Source organism: Trichoderma reesei (genome assembly GCF_000167675.1).
Source record: "Trichoderma reesei QM6a unplaced genomic scaffold TRIREscaffold_2, whole genome shotgun sequence".
Lineage (NCBI taxonomy): Eukaryota > Fungi > Ascomycota > Sordariomycetes > Hypocreales > Hypocreaceae > Trichoderma > Trichoderma reesei.
This window is the reverse complement of record NW_006711149.1, coordinates 1,950,224-1,966,898: the sequence shown is the minus strand read 5'-3', so window position 1 is coordinate 1,966,898 and position 16,675 is coordinate 1,950,224. Positions and strand designations below refer to the sequence as shown.

Sequence of the window (16,675 nt, the reverse complement as noted above, 5' to 3'; positions counted from 1 at the left end):
TCGTTTTTTGGTGCACCTTGTCGCACGCAGCGTAGGAACGAACACCATCTGTAGAGCCATACGTGCCGGTGGAAGGCGTTAAACAGGGCTCTGAATAAATTGTCCATAAGCCGTCCATATTGCTGCACGCCTTAGAATCCAGTGGACAATTCTCGTTGATTGCATCTTTGTTCGAGGGTTGGATGATGAACTCGGCTCGACTCGCTGAACTATGCCATCGCGTGGTAATTTGATGCCAGTAGGCGCTGAAAAGTGCAGATTTCGAGAAACCTCATCATAGACATCTCATCTCCTGAAGGATGTTCAGCCTTCATTGGTTTTTCCGCGAGACAGGTTGTGTCTCTGGAATTCATTATCGTAAAAAAATCCTTCGCCCCAGCTCCGCTCAGCACATCAGGTTGCGAGGCTCATAAAGACACCCGCAATCGACTGCTTGTCGTACTTGACGTACTTGCCCTTCCCCTTGTCAATCTCGTGGTATCGATCCCAGAATCGCTCATACAGGGGCTGCAGCTTTTGACGGATATCTTGGCCAAACATGGCTCGCACCTCACGATCCATCGTGTAAGACTTGTGCTTGGAGACCATGTCGTCAAAGGCATTGTTAAACTGCGTAAACTTCTCCTTGATCTTGTCCTTGTCTTTGCTGTTGAGGCCCTTGACAACCGACGCCGAGTCGGCGGAATCCGCATGGCCAGAAGTTGGCCGCTTGGTTCGGTTGGTGTGAATGGTATCAAAGAGATAGACAGACAGGTCTCTGCAGATATCAGTGTACAGCACAGTGGCCTTCTTCCTCCACTGATCCAGCAGCTCGAGACGAGACTCGAGCAGTGGGGCCAGCTCCGAGTTGCGAATCGAATGATCGATCACGACGACGCTGTTGGCCATAAAGACGCCCAACAGGGACTTGTTCCTGAGAAGCACGCGGGCCTTTTGGTCCAAGGATGTGAGCATAGTATCGATCGTGTCAAGGCAGTAATGGGCGAATAGCTCTTTGCCGTCTGCGCCCACGTCGAACGAGGCTAAGCTCGGGATGCCCTCGGTTGTGCGGCCGCCAGCAGCAGCTCCGGGCTTCCAGCCACCGTCGCCGAGAGAGATCATGATGCTCGATATTGGCCCCAGGAACTGCACCATCGAGATTAAACGTTGCATCGTCTCTGCTACAATGGGGCTTGCAGCCCCATCCGTTGGCAACGTCTGAAGGTTGCCAATCTTCCGCCTCGTCTCTTCCAGCAACTCGGCGAGAGAAGATTTGGCGGTTTCCCGAACGGGTTTCAAGGCAGCAGATAACGAACTCTTTAGCTCCCCTGTCCGCTTGTCCAGGTTATTTGATAGGCCGGAAATGATTTCGGTAACCTCGTAGGCCATGTAGCAGTCGGTGGTAAGGTAGGTTTTGATGTGCGTGTTGAGCTCTCGCAGGGTTCGGGCCAGTTCGGTGACTGCGCCCTGGCAGGTTGCCTGCAGGATGGGACCCCAGTCCTCCCGCTTGAAGATGCTGCAGATGTTGTCGTACTCGGCAAGGAAGAGGCCCTCCATGGCCTGCGTGTACGTCCCAATACCATTTGCGCCGGCCTGGTATATGTCCCCGGGATTCTTCTTCTTGGAGGAGTTGATGGTGGCTGCGGCCAGATTGGCGAGGGAGGCGGATAGGTAGGGCCCCCGTATGTCGGCGTAGATCTTGGCAACAGGGGACTCGAAGCCGTTGATAAAGTTGCCGGCAACATGCGAGTATACGAGGCCCAGCCGGGCAATTTTGTCCTGAGAAAGCACCGGGAAGGGCTTGTCTTTGGTGATGTAGTGGAGCGGCTCGAGGGATCGGGGCGTCTCGCCGCGGAGGATCTTGTCGAAGTGGTTCTCGAGCTGCGTGTTTCCCAGCTTGATGAGGCGGGTCAGGTCCGACATGGTGCCCTGGTTCGCGCGCAGGTTCGACGTCTGCATTTCCTTGTACGAGTTGCTGAGCCGCTGGATGGAGGCGAGGTAGTTTGACAGGCCGGCCTTTTCGGGGCCGGATCGGATGATTTGCTCCTCATCGTCTTTGCTGTCGGACGGCTGCCGCAGACGGTCGATGGCAGCGAGCACGGCTTCGACATCTAGCTTTCCCTACTTAGCAGTGAACGCGAGGCCTCGGCGAGGAGATGAAGAGCTGACTTTTGGAGAGCGTCTGCAGCCGCCGCGTCTCGCCGTTTAGGGGGGCGGCGACATCTCGAACGCTTTGGCCGGTGGCCTCGAGGCGGCCGAGCGAGGCCTGGATCTTCTTGGTCAATTGGGTGGTCCTGTCGAGCCGCGAGTTGAGCACGTCGACTTCCGCCCTGGCCTCCTCGTCGACGGCGTGGTACGAGCTATTGGACAGCGCCCCGACAGCCATGACGCGTGCAGCGGCGAATCGACGGCGTGGAACTGGACGATGGTCGAGGCAAGGCAGCTGAGTGTCATTGGCGTTGGAGGTTGCAGCTTGCAGGGGGGGGGACTCCGTATAGGTAGGTACTGTAGGTGCTGAGGTAGTGCCTGGTATTACAACTACCTGGGGGGATAATGGGCGGCATAAGGTATGTAGGTAGATAGCTATGCGCCAGCCAATCAGAGGTGGCATACGTAAGGTCGGCTGTGCTGCAGACCCCGTCATACAGCATGCCGACCTTTAGGTAACCAAACTCGCAAATGTAACCTCGTGTAGCCAGTGCTGCTACTCTTTCCCGTCCCTCTGAAATCATGCTGAAAGCATCGATTTTTGTTTATCGTGATTATATCTCATCTAGATCATCGCTTGTACAAGGCAAAAAATCAGATTCATGTAATGACATCCATGATATTCACACGAAGAAGCTGGAATTCAATACAGACTCCTGGACCTGTGTATGAAATTGCTATAAACCATCTATTATTACACCAGAAGCGCAAATCCGGCTCTTACTCACACAGTGACGTCAATCAGCCAGGAGATCGTGTGGCGGCAGCTTCGATCTCGTCAACCCATCATTTGCCGTCCACAAAGACTATTCTGCGGGGTAAGTCTACAGCAGAGCCTGGAAGCGCCACGAGGCCTCCCGTCCAATCCCAGGAAGGACAGAGGTCTTCATTGACGACAGCTGATGCTGGCACGCCATGCCGTGTCATGGCAGTTGCCGCGGATCCCCCGCCATGTGTATATAAACTCTCGACTATTCCTAGAGCCGTGTTTATCTCACTCTCAGAGGACCGGAAACATGATCCGTTCCTGATTCAATCCCATCATTTTCATATCCAGACCGAGACAAAAGATATCTGGCCGAGACAAAGGCGACATCATGCAGAACGCAGAAAGCCCAGGACAGCAGGAGCAGTACCACCAGCCTCCGCCCAGCACAGCCACGGCAGCTGAAGCCGGCGAGCCACCCGTGAACAGAGATCGCAGGCTCAGTGATGAATGGGGTTCGTTCCGTCGCTCCTTTAGCTCTCCAGTGTCGCCGCGGGAAGTATTCGCGTGGTCGATCCGCTGACAAAATCTCAGATGCTGCCAAGGTGCCTCCGAGTCGGTTCCAGAAGCGCAAAGGCTCAATATATGCCACGCCGAGCTCGCGTGATGGCCACGTCGATAAGAACAAAGTCGAGAAATATTTCGCCAAGATTGCCGAGATGAAAGGCAGCAAGTGATCTGCCCTGCCGACATTGAAGGGGACACTTGATTCCATGTCAATTAATGAAATGAAGCCGTCAAATTATGGAAGCACATTTGAACTTTCTTTTGCAAACATCCCAGCAAACTCCTCCCTGATTGCCGCTCTATTATTTCCCGCCGTGTAATTTTAGTCATCGAGATTGTCAATATCAATAGCATCTGGATTGGATGCCACCACCTCCTCCCTCTGAGTCGTGCCCTGCGGTCCCGTGCTGGAAGCCACGAAGCCGTGCAGCGTCGAAGACTGCTTCTCCAAGGCCGCCATGGCATCCGTGGTGTCTGCGCCTGGTGAGCCCTCCGGCTTCTGGAGACTCCGCGCCAAAGCTTGTGACGCGATAAAGTTGACATCGGTGTTGAACTTGGCCTGGACGCTTCGCTTGATTCGCAGCATTTCCTTGAACGTGTCTTCGTTGCCATGCTGGACTTCGAACTGCTCCCACTTGCTCCAGAAATCCGCATTTGTCCGAGGATCGCAGAACTGTGAGGCATGCCCATAGATGGCTCTCGCCCGGTCAATCTCACCCAGCCGCTTCTCCATATCGGCGAACTTGAGGCACATTTCCTTCGCTTCGTTGTCCGGGAGAGCAGTGATTGCTCGTTCGTAGATGGGGCGTGTCGACGGCAGTCCAAAGTTGGAAGCTGACTTGGTGATGTAGAAATTGAACATGTCGGCCCGGTCTTCATCGGCAACGGCACGCGTTGCTCTCTCGTAGATCCTCATTGCATGTCGGGCAAGGCCACGCTCCTCCTCCAGGTTGCCGTACATGAGATAGATCGTCTTGGCGAACTTGGGCGGACAGTCCTCCACTGCCTGCTCGAAGAGGTCCCGCAATCGTTCGATGCCAATCTTCCGGTCGACAGCCTTGGTAAGGTAGAGGTTCCACAGCTCGAAAGCTACGGGGTAGCTGAAGAGGTCCAGGCCGCGCTCAAAGACCTTGAAGGATTCTTCGTAGTATTTGTGCTCTTCCAGGAGGTTGGCGTAATTCACAACTGTTTGGGGAGTCGCGATTCTGAGCTCAAAGATGCGCTCATACACCTTTTTCACCTCATCCAGTGTTGACACGCTTTCCACCAGGTCCACGTAGAAACTCCACAGCTTCCAGCTCTTGTGCACTCGCTGTTGAGGAGAGAGGGTTTCGTCAAAGTAATCAACGTTGGACCTCTTGGGCGCTTGGATGGCCTTTGCCATGACTCGGACCGCATCGTCGAAGTTCTCGTTCCGAAGTTCCATTTCAGCCCATTCAATCCACATGTCGGCGAGTTCTGCCACCGATTTGAACGGAACTTTGACGGCTTTTTCCATGATGATGCGAGCGTTTCTGAGATCACCGCCACGTTCGTAGAACTTGGCGTAATTGGCCCACAGCTGGTGAAATGGACCGACAGCCCTCTTCGGGTTGATCGTCGCAATCGCATCGGTGTACGTCTGGACAACCTCAGCCTTCTTATCGCCCCAAAGAGCAACGCGCTTCTCCCACTCTAGCACATTGTTAGGGTTCTGTCGCAGCAGGACATCGTTGAGAAGAAATGGACGCCTGTCCATGAGATTCTCGAAGCGCATCATCCGTATGTCGAGCTCCAAGTCAGCCTCCTCGTTCTCGACGCCTTTTCCAGCACGAGTCGTGGCAGCATCCATCAGGGCCCCGATAATGGACTCCTCGAATTCGGCATAGGCGTCGAAGATGAGAGTGAAGTCTCGGACCGTCATGACTGTCGTGATGCCCTCCTCGAAGACGTCCCGCGCGCGCTCAAAGCTTCCCCTCCTGATCCAGTATGTGGCAAGGCCGACCCAGAGCTTCCCCCTCTGGTCACTGAATCGAATGATGCCGGATCTGATGATGGCCTCTACATCGACCCCGTTCTCATAGCTCGTATCGATGTCAGGCGCATGTTCCACCAGCATCTCAACCATCTCGCTCCAGAGCTCATAGTGGCCTTTGCCGTGTTTGCTGGTGAACCGTGTATCGTTGAGAATATCTATGTATCGCTTCGCTGCCTCAGTGTAGGCGCCCCTGAGAATCAGAAGCTCGATGAGGTCCTCGGCGTCTTCCGGATGAACTTGCATATAGCGTCGCCAAATCTTGACAGCGGTTTCTCCGGAAGCTGCGTTGGCAAAGGGAAGATATAATGACCATATGCGGTTGTGCTGGGTGATCGGTAGAGCTCGGAGGGCTCGATCAAACGTTCGCCGAGTGAGTGTGACCAGGGGCTGCTTCATGAGGAACTTGAGGTACATTTCCCATATTACCGGCATCTTGTGTAGCAGGATCAGTGACTTCTCAAACAGAGCATTGACTTTTCTAAATTCAGCGGCATGCGTGGCTGGGTTCAGCTTCGAGATGTGTTTCACGCGAAACGTAAGGTACTGCCCATCAGTCAGCAGGAAGGCCACGACAGATTCGTAGGATGACAAACAAGTTTCCAGAGCTTGTAAGACCGCGGAAGCGTCATGCAAGCGCGCTCCATCACAAAGGCCCGTTCTATGAGGCTCCCATGGCGAGTCTTGAAGTCGATGTATTCGAGCCATGGCTTCACACGTGTCGGATCGCGGAGGATGTCTTGCTCGTACACGGAATCTTCGTTGGACTGTGAGAAGCATTAGAACGATCTTGAAGCGGCGCAATTGGCTCTCCAAACTCACAACGAGATATAGATCCGGCTGCGCTTGCTGCTTGCCCACTTCTGTAGCCGCCATGGTGGCTTCCTCCTCTCAGGCGAGAGGCTGGAGAGGATGTTGCGATAGTGGTTTTCGGCGTGCTTATGCAGTGAAACCCATGATGGTGTGTTCTGGGAGTCGTATCGCAGTCGGTGTCGGTTTCCTCCCAGCTTGCAGGAGGCGTTGGTTGCAAATGATGCTCGCGACCAAAATAATTACGGTAGGCACTTTGTCACGATATGAGAGGACCAGGTTGCTTAGCGTTACCGAAGTGGCAGGCGGAAGACACCCGCTATAGTGATAATTTGGCCTTGTGGGGGAGCATGCTTCTACACGAGCCGTCCGTTACCTTGCCTTCCACTGCCTTAGTCATCGGCAGCTTGTATTGAGGTCCGAGAGCTTGGGATGAGGTACGCAACTCGACGCAACTTGGCGAGTGACATCCATCCAGACAATCTTCGCACCGACAGCCTGCAGAACATCAAGTCAACTTCGCAAACATGTCTGGCGCTGCAGTAAGTTATTGTCTCTATTGCGTCCCAGCTTTACCGCAATTAGCTCGACGCTCGACGCTCAACTGCTCTGCTTGTTAGGATCGCGAGGCCGTCTTCCCGACTCGGCAATCGCTCGGTATCATGAAGGCCAAGCTCAAGGGAGCTGAGACGGGCCACAGTCTGTTAAAGAGGAAGAGCGAGGCGCTTACAAAGTAAGGGAATGGAGACGAATCGGCCAATCTGAGCGATGCAACAGCTGACCAGAGCTACTATAGACGATTCCGAGGTCAGCCATCACTATTCCGGCCGCCGTCTAGACTGGACGAACTGACATCAGCGCAGAGATCACCCGACGAATCGATGAGGCAAAGCGGAAGATGGGACGTGTGATGCAAATTGCCGCATTCTCGCTGGCTGAGGTTAGCTATGCAGTGGGCGGCGATATTGGATATCAGGTCCAGGAATCAGTCAAGTCAGCTCGATTTCGGATACGCACCAAGCAGGACAACGTTTCGGGTGTTCTCCTGCCATCATTCGAGAGCTACCTGACAGAAGGCAACAATGACTTTGGGCTTACCGGCCTGGGAAAGGGTGGACAGCAGGTTCAGCGATGCAGAGAAACATATGCACGAGCCGTGGAAGCTCTCGTGGAGCTGGCAAGTTTACAAACCGCATTTGTGATATTAGACGAGGTCATCAAGGTGGTCAATCGCAGAGGTTCGATCCCCCAGCACGACTCGTATTATACTGCTCTAGCTGACCTCTCTATAGTGAACGCGATCGAGCACGTCATCATCCCCCGAACGGAAAACACAATCAAGTACATCAACTCCGAGCTGGACGAATTGGATCGTGAAGAGTTCTACCGCTTGAAGAAGGTTAGTGAATCGATGTCAGAGTTCGTTGCTTCAGGACTCATTACTGATACTCTTCACAGGTCGCCAATAAGAAGCAACGAGACACTGCCGCTGCCGATGCCGAGATGAAAGCGAAGAGAGAGGCAGCGGAACAGAACGAGACAGATGCTAAGGCGCAGGATTCGGGCCCTGCAGATATTCTGGCTGGGGAGGATGACGACGACGTGATTTTCTAGGGTGCCCATGGGCTGTCCTAACCAAGGACCCGACAGCTTCTGCTTCTGCTTTGCATTGCTTTGCTTTGCTTTTCCGTTTACTATTAATGATGGTGGTCTCTGTTGTTCCTGTAATTGTAGAGGATACAAAATCCCTTGACCCATGGAAGTTTTTCAACAAAAATACAAACGCCCTTATATTAATCTGGGTATAGTAGTTATTGGCGCTGGTAAGTGACCTTGATCATTTTGTCTCCCAGACTCATGCCAGCAGTGTTCTCCTTGGCTGTAATAGCACCTTGCTCATTCTCATATTCAACGAAAGCAATTCCACGCCGACCTGGAACCAGTCTGATTTCCCGAAACCCGTCGAAGCGGCCAAAGATGGCCGTAAGACCCTCGACATCGTACTCGTCGGGAACGTTTTGGACGAAGAGAATCTTGTTCGGCGGCAAGTATTCGTCTGGCACAACGGCTGAAGCCGGAGCACTTGTTGACTTGAGGCCCGAAGGTTTGACTGATTTCGATGGTCGAGCTTCGCTCGCGCCCGCGGCGGCCCTCTTGAGCTGCCTCTGCTCGTCTGCTGCCTCGAGCGCCTTGCGTTTATCTGGAGAAGCGTTAGCAAATCTAGCCAGCCACTCTGGTATATCCCATCTCATCTTACCCTTCTCCGCTTGCCTGTGCCGTTTGTGCGCATCGAGATCCTCGCTGCTGCCGTGCAACTCGACGGTTTTATCGCTCTGCATGCGGGCCATGGCAACCCTCATGGGCTTGCCGAAAAGCTCGAAGCCTTCCACCTCCTCGATGGCCTTGTGGGCGGCGCTGGGCTCGTCAAACACGACGAATGCCTGGCCTTTGGCCTTGAGGTTTCGCTTGGCCACGATGTCGACTACATTGCCAAACTCGGAAAAGATAGTCTTGAGTGCGTCCGTGAGAACCTCTGGTTTCACCCTCTCCTCGAGGTTGTGGACATAGACACTACGAGAATGTCAGCCTGTGCCGCAATATATAGGACGCGTCGCTGTGCAATGACACGTACGTAGATATGGGCATTTCGGTCGCCATCCTCTCAGCCTGGTGTTGACGACGAATCCATCAACAATGGGCAGTCGTTGATTTTGCGTTGGAGGCAGGTTGGCGCAGAACGTACCTGACGTACAGGGGACGCGCGCGAAAGGTTGAAGCTAGCACGAGCTGTTGCCGCTGCGTAAACCAGCCTAGGCAGTGCTTTGGCAAAGACTGCTACCGCTTTGAGACTAGGCAGGGTCTGGCTCTAGGGAAACACTATGTACTGTCTAGTATCCGTAATATGCATAGGTATATTTGCTCCCTGAGATTCCTTATTACGAGACAGTTTGAGAGTTTGCTGTACTTTAATATGACATTTAAGGAGCTTATTTCAATGTCCAAAAGATTGTTTCCCTTATCTTTACGGTTGAGAGAAACCCCTATGCAGCAAAGGAATCGATTGTGGTCTGATATGTTCTCATTGAATCAAGGCTTCGATACAGGAATATCGACCTTATACTGTACAGATAGCTGTTACAAGGATACCCATTCGTCGCACTCGGAGCTCCTCCATTGGCCAATGCACGAAGCCCAGCCTGCCAATTACAACTCCATTCTTTGCATGTAAATCGTCACTAACCTGGAGCAGACATGCGAATGTTCTGTTCCAGGGCATCGTGAGCTCGACCAGCTTGGTGAGGACGGCGATCAAAGGAAATGTGAGAGGTCATTTTCTTTTGTAAGGAAGCCCCCATTCGCAATTCTTGTCGCCTTGTCGGTTGACTATACACTAACACTGATAAAGGCAGCTCAGATATGGAGGGAGAGAGCATCTCTCCCTTTCCACTGTGAATGTCGCAATGTACCGGACAAACATGATTATGCTTAACCTCAGCTCAAAGAGGCATGGCCATGAATCGCCATTCTTCTTTCTTCCCTCGTCACGGACTGGCATGGATCGTCGGAGGTTTTGAAGGAAGCGAGCCGTCAGAGGAAGAGACATAATCCTTGGCATCTTCACCTGGCTAATTTTCTTGAGATTGCCTCTACGCCAACCTCAAACCTGCTGCATCGGACTGATTCACGTGCCAAGCATTCCTTGTCGTCAAGCTATCTCGCCAGATACTCCGGCGCGTGCGGGCCTACGTTCCGATGGTCTGGACCGGCCTCGTTGTTAGCTTGGTGGTGCCGTGTAGGTGAGTCGCGAGCATTCTCAACCGGCGGTTCTATCTGACCAAGTCGACGTGACAGCCTGCAAATGCCTGATCCGCTGCCTCCAAAGGCACAACGGGTTGCTCAGGCTTCATGATGGCAACTCTTTAGCTATGGATCTCATGGTTAGAAGACGATGCGAGAGAGCGAGCTGAGCCGAAGCAACCGTGATCGACGACAATGGCGACTCTGCGCTGGGGACATCCCCTTCTCCAGCAGATTGTTATGGCCATGCACCTTACCCCTGGTCCTAAACATGTCTTATCTCAAACATCCTCACTCCTTAATACGACTCCGGACGCCGTGTATGGAGCTATATGTAAAGTTATGATTCGACACAAAGCATCCCCAAACCATGGATCCCAGCCTTCGGGATCGGCACTTCTGCCATTGGTCTGTCTGTCTTGAGATCGGCTCCTAGATCTAAAGCCCTCAGCGTGGGATCGAACATCCCGTTCTTCCGTATGGCAACGAAACAGGGCTCCTTCCCAAATAGGCACCCGGTTACCACGGATTGCTACGATCTTATTCTGCTGGCGGCTCTGATCGGGAAATCCAGAAGCAGCCAATGAGGCTATCGTCAATTTATTATGCGTCGTCATTCGGATTCAAGAGATTGATCCCTTGTCGAGCATTCTCGAACGGGATAATCCACGGGACATGTGTGAGAGATAATCAATGATGCCCTCATCGTCTGTAAGCCCTCATTACTTGGAATCGGCCCCTAGATGTGCAGCCTTGGGCGTGGTGTCTTACATGCCATTCTTTCCCATCGCAATGACGTTACGAGTGGCTACAAGACGACCGGGGGAAAAAGCCCTGCTGCAACTGGCATGTGTGTTCTTTGGGATGGCCATTGTGATCATCCATTGATCGCCCGTCCTGGTCGGCCGTGTCTCGATTGTATTCAGTTGGTCGTCAATGTTCTCCATGTATATGAAGCTGAAGCTCCCGCTGCTTCGGGAGACTCCTTGGTATGCCTCTCCGTAGGCCGCAGCTCTTCTGGTCGTCAACCAGCAATTGTGTTTAGAGCATACACCAGACAGGGCCTTGATTCAAGATGAGCTCTCTACAGACCCCGTCAGAACTCGCAGTCTTGCTTGAGGGTTTCTGTTCTCTACCAATATCCGATATTAGCACACATGGAGAGTTCCAACGACTCCTACATTCGGATGCTGATAAAGAACGAATCCTAGAGTCGATACCAAGTACGCCGAATCCCTCCCATCGACCACTCGCTTTACTACATCTCTTGTTGAGCGAGCTACGGGGATCATGGCCGACATTCCCTCTGATCAGATGCTACACAAGGCTGTATCACTTGTTGCCAGAAGATGCAAAGTCTCGTCGGGATAAGAATCTAGCACAGCTGGTTCATGTTACTTCGGATCTGGTCAAGAAGTCTTATACATCTTTTGCCTCTTTTCTCGTTTCCAGTTCGCAACCGGCTTTGCGCTCTTCAACACCTGGAGACTTCATCACCCACAATGGGCTACGGAATTTCGTTGATAGCTTTCACCTCCCAACAAACGGTTCTGCGCGCAAGCCAGTCGTTGCGATAGCTCTTCCTAATGGTCCCTTGCTGGCGGCCACTTGCATCGCTGTCACTACCTACTATACGTCTGCGCCAATCAATCCCGCTGCCGGTGCAGAGCAATTCCGCGCAGACGTTCAGCAAGCTGGTGCGCAGTTCATACTGACCACAAGCGACGACTGTGAGAGGCTCGGCCTGAGAGATCCGTGGGTTGCCGCAGCAGGAATCGAAGTCTTCTTGATGAGATGGGACAACCGTGACGAGATCGATGTTCGAGACCTTGGGGGCTCTCCCCTCCCACTTCAAAGGCAAAAACCTAACTATAACGGGCCAGATGACTTTGGATTGATATTGTTCACGAGTGGCACTTCTGGCACCAAGAAGGTCGTGCCCTTGACAGTACATTCCATCATTGCCGGCATCAGCTTCGTGGTGGACTCTTGGGGACTGTCGGCATCGGATATCTGCCTCAACATGATGCCCTTATACCATGTGTAAGTATATGGAGACGCGGCTGCTATAGAGTACTTTCTGAGCTGATGATTGCAATAGCGGCGGCCTAGTCAGAAACATCTTTGCTCCAATCTTCTCGGGCGGCTCGACTGTCTGCTGTCCAGCGTTCGATCCCAGTTTGTTTTGGGATGTTGTTCAGGAGGTTCCGGTAACGTGGTACTACGCATCTCCGTCAATGCATTCGGTCATTCTGGCTGCAGCCTCCGAGCGCCAGGACGCTTTGCAGCAGAACTGCATCAGATTAGCATGTAATGCTGCTGGAGGTCTCTTGCCGTCGCTGGCGTGTCGACTTCGAGACACATTCAGTTGCACAGTACTCCCAAGCTACGGAATGACTGAGTAAGGAGCATAGAGTTGATTTGCTGCTGGTGCAGGATGATGTTCTGACACGTGTATGCAGATGTATGCCGATATCAACGCCTCCCTTGGATTACCAGCTTGACAGAGAAGGCACCTCGGGCATCAGTACGGGACCGGAGATTTCTATTCTGGACTGGTCAGACTCAGGTGTCTCAACTGGCGACGTGGGTAGAATCTGCGTTCGCGGCGAGCCTGTCTTCCCAGGGTATCTCAAGCCAGACGGAACCTTGGACAGATCACCCTTCAACCCAAGTGGTTGGTTCGACACTGGCGACCTTGGCTATATGGACAAAGATGGCTACCTTTACATCACTGGTCGGAGCAAGGAAGTCATAAATCGGGGCGGCGAACTCATCTCGCCGTTTGAAGTCGAGAACGCTATTATGCGTTTATCCATGTCGCCAGAGTCGCCCCTGCATGGGCGTGTCGCTCAAGCCCTTGCGTTTTCCGTACCTCATGATGTACTTCAGGAGGTGGTGGCGGTGGTGCTGGTCACCCAAACGAACGCTCCTCGTGCCGACCTGAAGACGTTGCAGAACGCATTGCGGTCCTCTCTGCAGCAGGTCAAGTGGCCAGTTCTCGTCACCTACATGGATGATTTGCCGAAGAAGAACAACAAAGTGTTGAGAATTAAATTGGGCCAGCGATGTGGCATTCCGGAGCTGACGGACGACACACCGTACTTGAGCAGGCATTGGCAGGCCATATGCCCCCTGCCAGACACGGATCTCTCAATACCTATCAAGTCATCGCCCTGCACTATCGACTACAGCAAGCTGTCAGCCTGCGTGAGCGATATGTTTCCAGCCAGTAGCTTCAGACACTACTGCAGACAGCATCATCTCAGGGGGACCGTGGAGGCTTTCATTGCTCCCCTCGAGGGTAGCTCAGGGGCATCGAGGGCATCATATCACCAGCTCGATGAATTGAAGAGAAAGCTGATCGAGTCTACCCACGGATACATGGTTCCCGAACATATACACCTGCTTCCTAATCCCCTGCCTCTTGATCGCAGTGGCGCTGTCGATGATGATGCACTAGATGTACTCCTTGCAGGCATGGGCAGCGCTTCTTCAAAGAAACTCGAGGCATCCATTGAGGGTAGAGTCAGGAAAGTCTTTGGAGAAATTCTTTGCCAGCCACCAATGGACATTGAGCTCGACATTGACTTTTTCGCCCTTGGAGGAGACTCTTTGAAGGCAGGGCGCCTGGCATCTGCCTTACGATCAACCTTCAATACCCAGATCCCAATCAGTCTCGTTTTCAATCAAGGGACTGTTTCCGCTATTGCCGCCTTCATCGAGAAAACGGCAGACTTTACACCTGAGCCTTCAGCTCAGGACGAGAGCTTTGGCTGTTCCAAGACCTACAGCTCCACGAATCCTTTGCTCATGCTCATTCAACTCATCCCTCTTGCTGTTGTATATCCACTGCGCCGTGCCGTCCAATGGACTGCATTCATCATCGTTATGAGTTATGTGCAGAGATGGCCGACGAATCAACACACGACCGGCCGGCTGCTTAACGTGGCGGTGTCGGTCATGTTTTCCAAGTTCATCATCAGATGCGTTTCCCCTGTCTTTGGCATCATTGCCAAGTGGCTGATCATTGGCCGTTATCGCGAAGGGCTCTATCCCATGTGGGGAGCATACCACACACGCTGGTGGATGGTCCAGAAGATTGTGAGCATCTGCGGGAAAGGGCTCTTCAACACCAATGACTCCACGAAGCGGCTGTACTATCGCCTGATGGGAGCCAAGATTGGTAAAGACGTCAAGATTGCTGGGACATCGCTTGGGGAGTGGGATCTTCTCGACATTCGAGACGGCGCAACCCTGACGCGCTGTCTTTGTCGTCCATTCGCTGCGGAAGGCAACACTTCGATGTATCTGGGCCAGATTGTCATTGGAGAAAACGCCTCGATTGGCATATCTTCCATCGTAGCACCGGGATCGGTGATTCCTCCCAATACCTGCATTGGGCCAAACTCATCCAGCTGGGAGCTAGAGGATGCCGACGAGGAGAACCGAGACCTTTCTCCTAGCCAAGCACCAAAACCTCATCTACTCCTCACCTGTTTCTTCACCGTCCCACTGGTTCTACTCTCATGGATACTTTCGATTCTGCCCTGGATGGCTGGCCTTGTCGGTATGGTACAAGACATGCCTTCAGAAGATGCCTCGACGGTGAGGGACATTCTGGACTGGTTCTCAGAGAACAAGAGGGTGGCATTTCACTCCCTTGCTCTGGTATTGCGATGCCTTGTCGGCCCCTTTATGTTCTTTGCGTTTGCCGTGCTGGTGAAATTGCTGCTGGATGCCGTACTGGGAAAGATGACCTTTACCTCCGCTAGGGACCGGGGCGCCATCGTCACCTGGCGAGCAGATCTGATGAAGACGCTGCTACCGGTGTCACGCCTGCACGATGTGACGTCGATGTTTGGACAACATTATGAAGCGACCTCCATAGCCTTGCGGCTTCTAGGGGGCCGAATCGGCAAGCGAGTCTACTGGCCGGGCACGGGTCCAAGCATCGGGGACTACCATCTCTTGGACGTTGGCAACGACGTCGTATTTGGCTCCCGAGCTCACCTCATGACCTCAGATGGCACTGGATCTGAAAAAATAACGATCCAAGACCGTGCCATGATCGCGGACAGAGTGTGCCTGCTTCCTGGGGTCACGGTTGGCGAGCAAACCACAATGGGCTCTGGCGCCTTGACACGCCGGGGAAGTTCGTATCTACCAGGAGGTACATATGTCGGCTCCAAGGGTCGTGATTGTATCCACCTCTCTGGCGGCCGCAGCACGGCACAGGATGAGAAGAACCCTGCTCGACACCGCATGCGGCACATGAGCAGTGATGAGACTCTCATGAGCACCAAGGCGGAACCGAAGAAGGGCGCCGTACGAACCCAAATCCAACGCTCCGGCAGTGAAGACACATTGGCAGAATTGCAGTCTTCAGAGGCGAAGCCAGGCAAGTTGCGTGCTGGTAGCCCCAAAGAGCTGTGCACATCTTCTGGAAGCGATACGGACGACAACAGATCAGAAAAGGGGGAAGCAGACAGCATGTCCCCATTCGGACGGGCTTTCTATCTGAAGCTTGCGCCTTACCGCGTTCTCGGGCCGCTGACCATCTTTTGCTACTCTTCGTTCATCACGGTCTTCAGCTCCTTTTACTGGAATGTGCCGATCGTTGCCTGCGCACAGCTGGTTGACTTGCTCATGAACCGGTTCATCCCCCGGGAGTCGGGGACCGCATACAACATCGCAGTTCTTTTCTTGATGTCTTGGGCTGCCATTGCAGCGCTCTTCACCATAATGGCCGCCGTGGCGCTCTTGATCGTCGTTGCGAGCAAGTGGATTCTGCTGGGCCGCCGCATGCCTGGTAACTATGACTGGGACAAGTCTTCCTATTGCCAGCGGTGGCAGCTTTTCTTGAGCATTGAGCGGCTTCGACGCCATTGCTTCCATAGCCAAGGCGTCTTGGGGCTTCTCACGGGAACCCATTGGATTGTGCTCTACTTTCGAGCGCTGGGAGCAGACATTGGCAAAGACTGTGCCCTTTTCGCCAATGGCAACCCCAGCCTCATGTTCACGGAGCCCGATTTGATAAAGCTCGGAGACCGAGTGACAATTGACGATGCCAGTGTCGTTGCTCACATCAATACCCGAGGCAAGTTTGATCTGAATAGGCTGAGCATTGGGGATCGATGTGTGATGCGGTCAGGGAGCAGACTGCTTAGCGGCGCCACGATGAAGAACGACAGCTGTCTCTTGGAGCACACGCTCATTATGGGTGGCGATGTGGTGGAAGAGAAGTGGACGATGCAGGGATGGCCTGCGGAGAGGTTTTCGGGGAAGCGAGCAGCGACTCATTGAGTGACGATGGCTGCATAGTCGACTGCTTGGTTGCCTAGATGGCCGCCAACACTTTGACGGCAGACAGTAATAATGCTTGAGAGGGAATGTCTGGATATGGAAATTTTCGCCATGTTTGATTTGGATTGCGAGATTGACTTGGCAGACTTGGAAAAGGTAGTAGATGATAATGGCTGAACAAAGTATTGCTCTGTATTTCTCCCGCAACATGGTCAAGGTGCCTCTTGAGACACCCACATTCTTCGGATATGTCATTATTCATGGTCATTATTATTCAGTATATGTAC

General features: G+C 53.1%; 6 protein-coding genes across 6 annotated transcripts; 3 read left to right on the top strand and 3 right to left on the bottom strand.

The window, feature by feature from the left end:
- Nucleotides 1-393: 393 nt before the first annotated feature.
- Nucleotides 394-2,365, bottom strand: TRIREDRAFT_55570 (exocyst complex subunit; the record flags this gene model as incomplete). Its single annotated transcript, XM_006962193.1, has 2 exons — nucleotides 394-2,090; nucleotides 2,149-2,365. 2 exons carry the CDS (start codon nucleotides 2,363-2,365, stop codon nucleotides 394-396), a joined length of 1,914 nt encoding a protein of 637 aa, XP_006962255.1.
- Nucleotides 2,366-3,383: 1,018 nt separating this feature from the next.
- TRIREDRAFT_43312 (uncharacterized protein) lies at nucleotides 3,384-3,612 on the top strand (the record flags this gene model as incomplete). The annotated part of the gene is made up of 2 exons (XM_006961959.1): nucleotides 3,384-3,408; nucleotides 3,488-3,612. Coding segments are annotated over 2 exons (150 nt in total), but the record flags the coding sequence as incomplete, so codon positions are not given.
- A 170-nt stretch (nucleotides 3,613-3,782) lies between these two features.
- On the bottom strand, nucleotides 3,783-6,509 carry TRIREDRAFT_75102 (uncharacterized protein; the record flags this gene model as incomplete). The annotated part of the gene is made up of 3 exons (XM_006962192.1): nucleotides 6,297-6,509; nucleotides 6,071-6,241; nucleotides 3,783-6,020 (listed from the first exon to the last, which is right to left on the bottom strand). Exons 1-3 carry the CDS (start codon nucleotides 6,348-6,350, stop codon nucleotides 3,783-3,785), a joined length of 2,463 nt encoding a protein of 820 aa, XP_006962254.1. The 5' UTR covers nucleotides 6,351-6,509.
- Nucleotides 6,510-6,811: 302 nt separating this feature from the next.
- TRIREDRAFT_2476 (uncharacterized protein) lies at nucleotides 6,812-7,898 on the top strand (the record flags this gene model as incomplete). The annotated part of the gene is made up of 5 exons (XM_006961901.1): nucleotides 6,812-6,826; nucleotides 6,905-7,017; nucleotides 7,143-7,522; nucleotides 7,577-7,683; nucleotides 7,743-7,898. 5 exons carry the CDS (start codon nucleotides 6,812-6,814, stop codon nucleotides 7,896-7,898), a joined length of 771 nt encoding a protein of 256 aa, XP_006961963.1.
- A 197-nt stretch (nucleotides 7,899-8,095) lies between these two features.
- TRIREDRAFT_120294 (uncharacterized protein) lies at nucleotides 8,096-9,561 on the bottom strand (the record flags this gene model as incomplete). The annotated part of the gene is made up of 5 exons (XM_006962191.1): nucleotides 8,096-8,484; nucleotides 8,542-8,855; nucleotides 8,917-8,951; nucleotides 9,028-9,150; nucleotides 9,526-9,561. The coding sequence occupies 5 exons, from the start codon at nucleotides 9,559-9,561 to the stop codon at nucleotides 8,096-8,098; spliced, it is 897 nt and encodes a 298-aa protein (XP_006962253.1).
- Nucleotides 9,562-11,157: 1,596 nt separating this feature from the next.
- TRIREDRAFT_55306 (uncharacterized protein) lies at nucleotides 11,158-16,388 on the top strand (the record flags this gene model as incomplete). Its single annotated transcript, XM_006962406.1, has 4 exons — nucleotides 11,158-12,125; nucleotides 12,184-12,483; nucleotides 12,545-15,438; nucleotides 15,568-16,388. 4 exons carry the CDS (start codon nucleotides 11,158-11,160, stop codon nucleotides 16,386-16,388), a joined length of 4,983 nt encoding a protein of 1,660 aa, XP_006962468.1.
- Nucleotides 16,389-16,675: the final 287 nt, after the last annotated feature.